A 3,166-nucleotide genomic window follows, 5' to 3' on the forward strand; every position below is an offset into this window, starting at 1 on the left:
TACAAGGTATTTTGATCATCGTTTTCGAACTTTTTTGAATACTGTGCTTAAGAGTGATCATCATCCTATCGGCAAGGTAAAGGATTTCTTCTATAGGCTTGAATTTCAACAAAGGAGATCACCACATGTTCACATGATTGTGTGGATTGAAAATGTTCCAAAATACTTAGAAAATGATGACAAGGAAATTGTTGCGTTTGTTGATAGCTACTTAAAATGTGAAAGGAATGCAGAAGACAATATGCCAGAATTACAGGTGCATAAACACTCACAGACATGCAAAAAAGAGGAAAGGCTGTTTGTAGATTTGGATTTCCACTTCCACCACTCCAAGCTACAATTATATTAGAACCTTTGGATAGTGAAGTTGAGAAATACAAGAAGATGCATAAAGCTATGCAAGACAAAATGAATGAATTTAAAAATGGATGTGATGTAAACTTCAGTTTGCAAGAGTTTTTGTAGGATGTACTACAACTATCTGAAGATGATTATATCAAATGCATCAGAAGTTCCTTTAGAGGACCCAAAGTATTTTCTAAAGCGTAAATCCTGTGACCTTAGATTGAATGCTTACAACAATACTCTTCTTCATGCATGGGCAGCTAATATTGACATTCAGTATGTCTTGGACCCATATGCTTGTGCAAAATACATTGTCAAGTAAATCCCAAAGAGGTATGAGCGATCTGCTGAGTAGAGCAGCAAAAGAAAGCAAGAGGGGGCAATCTTGACATTAAGAGAAAGTTAGACACATTGGAAATCAATTTCTTATATATGCGCTATAGTTTAAAGACAGACCCAGAAAATTACTACAGAGAAAAAACTAATGCTGTTCACTCCATGGCGAAATGAATATTCTGATCTTCTGTGTGGAGAGCAGAGCTTTGAGCAGTCATTTAACCAAAAAAAAAAATTTATTAGCTCAGAAAATCAAAAAGTATGAACACAATGCTGATGTGCTTGAGCAGGCAGAACAGATGGCGCAAATGATTTGACTGAAGCATATGATGAATTAGCTCCTGGTGCTCAGCAAACTGAAGCAGATGATGAATATGAAGGAAATGTTGATTCTGAAACTTTTGTTCATTTCAATCCTGAAAGGCCAATTGAACAGAGAGAGTATGATATAGGAAGTGATGTTGGAATTCCATCAACAGGACAACTGAATGAGCAGAGTTTTGTTAGATTACCTGATGATGAGTATTTAAAGCTTGTGGCCAGTCTGAATTTTAAGCAACGTGAATTCTTTAATCATGTTATACAATGGATCAAATGTAAAAAGGAACCTATTCATGCATATCTGTCAGGAGGTGCAGGTGTTGGGAAGTCAGTATTAATAAGAGCACTTTATCAAACTTTACATCGGTATTTATGTGCTAAGGAGGGTGTAAATCCAGATGATATACGAATTCTTCTTTGTGCATACACCGGCAAAGCTGCATTTAACATTGGTGGTCAAACAATTGCTTCTGCATTTCACCAATTAAATTAACCAAAGGCAGCAAAACATGCATTGTGATGAACTGAACACATTTAGAACTAAATATAGAAATTTGTCGGTTGTCATCATAGATGAAATTTCAATGGTTGGCAATGCAAAATTGGAATTTATCAATGATGGACTTCAGCTTCTTACTGGTTTGAAGAGGCCCTTTGGAGACATTAGTATTATTGCTGTTGGAGATTTCTTTCATATTAAACCAATCATGGATGGCTGGATTTTTCAGGATTTAAAACAAAATGTCCAAGCACTTGCATGTAATCTTTGGAAAGAAAACTTCACCTTACTTGAGTTAGATGAAGTAATGCGACAAAAGGACGATTTAGCATTTGCACAGCTTTTGAACTGTCTTCGTCACAATGAGATGACTTCTGAGGACTTGGCTGTAATTCAGATGTACATCATTACTGAAAATAGTCCTAATTATCCACTCAATGCTCCCCATCTTTTCACAATGAATGCGAAAGTTGATGAATATAACAATAAACTTATAGAGCAACTTCCTGGTGAAAAAGTCATTGTAAAAGCTGTTGACAGTGTCCTCAAAGACCACAGTAAGTCTGTGAAAGACCGACTACTCCGATCATTGCAAAATCAAGATGATGTTAGCAAAACTGCAAACCTGATGACAAGACTTTCTCTAGCCATTGGAATGATTTATGACATTACTGTTAATATTGATGTTACTGATGGCTTGACAAATGGTTCATCATGTACTGTATTTCTTGTTGAAAACAGATTGCCAGGTGTATCAAGGCCAAGTATTAGTGTGGGTGAAGTTTTTGGATTCTGCAGTAGGGACAATTGCTCGACAGAAATACAGACACCTTTTCCATGATGATGTTAAGGATGATTGGACACCAATATTTGACTGTCAGCGATCTTTCGTTTTCAATTCAACTACATCTCAAAGTATACAGTTTCCTTTAAGACCACTGCTGGTAAGACAATCCATAAGGCCCAGGGCTGCACTGTTGATGAAATTGTAGTAGATTTGTCTCAGTCAAGGACGAGGAAAACACCACACATTCATTATGTGGCGCTTAGTAGAGTTAGGTCTGTTGACAAGTTGCATATTCTGAATTTCAATGAGCAAGCTTTAATTGTGGATGAAAAAGTTGTACAAGAAATGGAAAGAATGAGGAAGGAAGCACTTCTAAAACTGTGTTATCTTCCATTGTACAGAGTAGAGCAGTACAAACTGAAAATTATGTTTTATAATGCAAGACACTTCACAAACATTTCAATGAAATAAAACATGAACCCAATGTTGTAGCATCTGATGTTATTGGTTTTTCAGAAACAAGATAAACCATAAATGATGAAGAGAATTTTGTGATAGAAGGTTACTTGAATTTGTTTATTCATAAAGAGAGAAGTGAAAGCAATCCTCCTCATCACGGAACGGCATTATATGTTAGACAGGATCATTTGATGACATGTATCAAAAATTCAGCAACAATTTCTTTGAGTTCATTTTCGCTTTAATAAATTTCAGAGAGTTTGAAAAAGTGCAGATAGTTGTTTTCTACAAGTTCCCAGCATGTTCTTTTAAAGAGTCTCAACGCGAAATTACATTGCACTTAAAACCTTTTCTAGACACAGAGAAAAGATTGATCATTTTTGGAGATTTCAATTTTGATTTGTTTACAGGATCAAAGA

The 3,166-nt window shown here is 35.7% G+C and overlaps 1 protein-coding gene across 1 annotated transcript; it reads left to right on the forward strand.

Annotated features, from left to right (window-relative positions):
* The first annotated feature begins 1,511 nt into the window (after positions 1 to 1,511).
* LOC133188160 (uncharacterized) lies at positions 1,512 to 2,342 on the forward strand. Its single transcript, XM_061323542.1, has one exon. The coding sequence runs from the start codon at positions 1,512 to 1,514 to the stop codon at positions 2,340 to 2,342; it is 831 nt and encodes a 276-aa protein (XP_061179526.1).
* Positions 2,343 to 3,166: the final 824 nt, after the last annotated feature.

Source organism: Saccostrea echinata, unplaced genomic scaffold (assembly GCF_033153115.1).
Source record: "Saccostrea echinata isolate AGI-Se365-2 ecotype Australia unplaced genomic scaffold, CSIRO_AGI_Sech_v1 ptg000016l, whole genome shotgun sequence".
Classification (NCBI taxonomy): domain Eukaryota; kingdom Metazoa; phylum Mollusca; class Bivalvia; order Ostreida; family Ostreidae; genus Saccostrea; species Saccostrea echinata.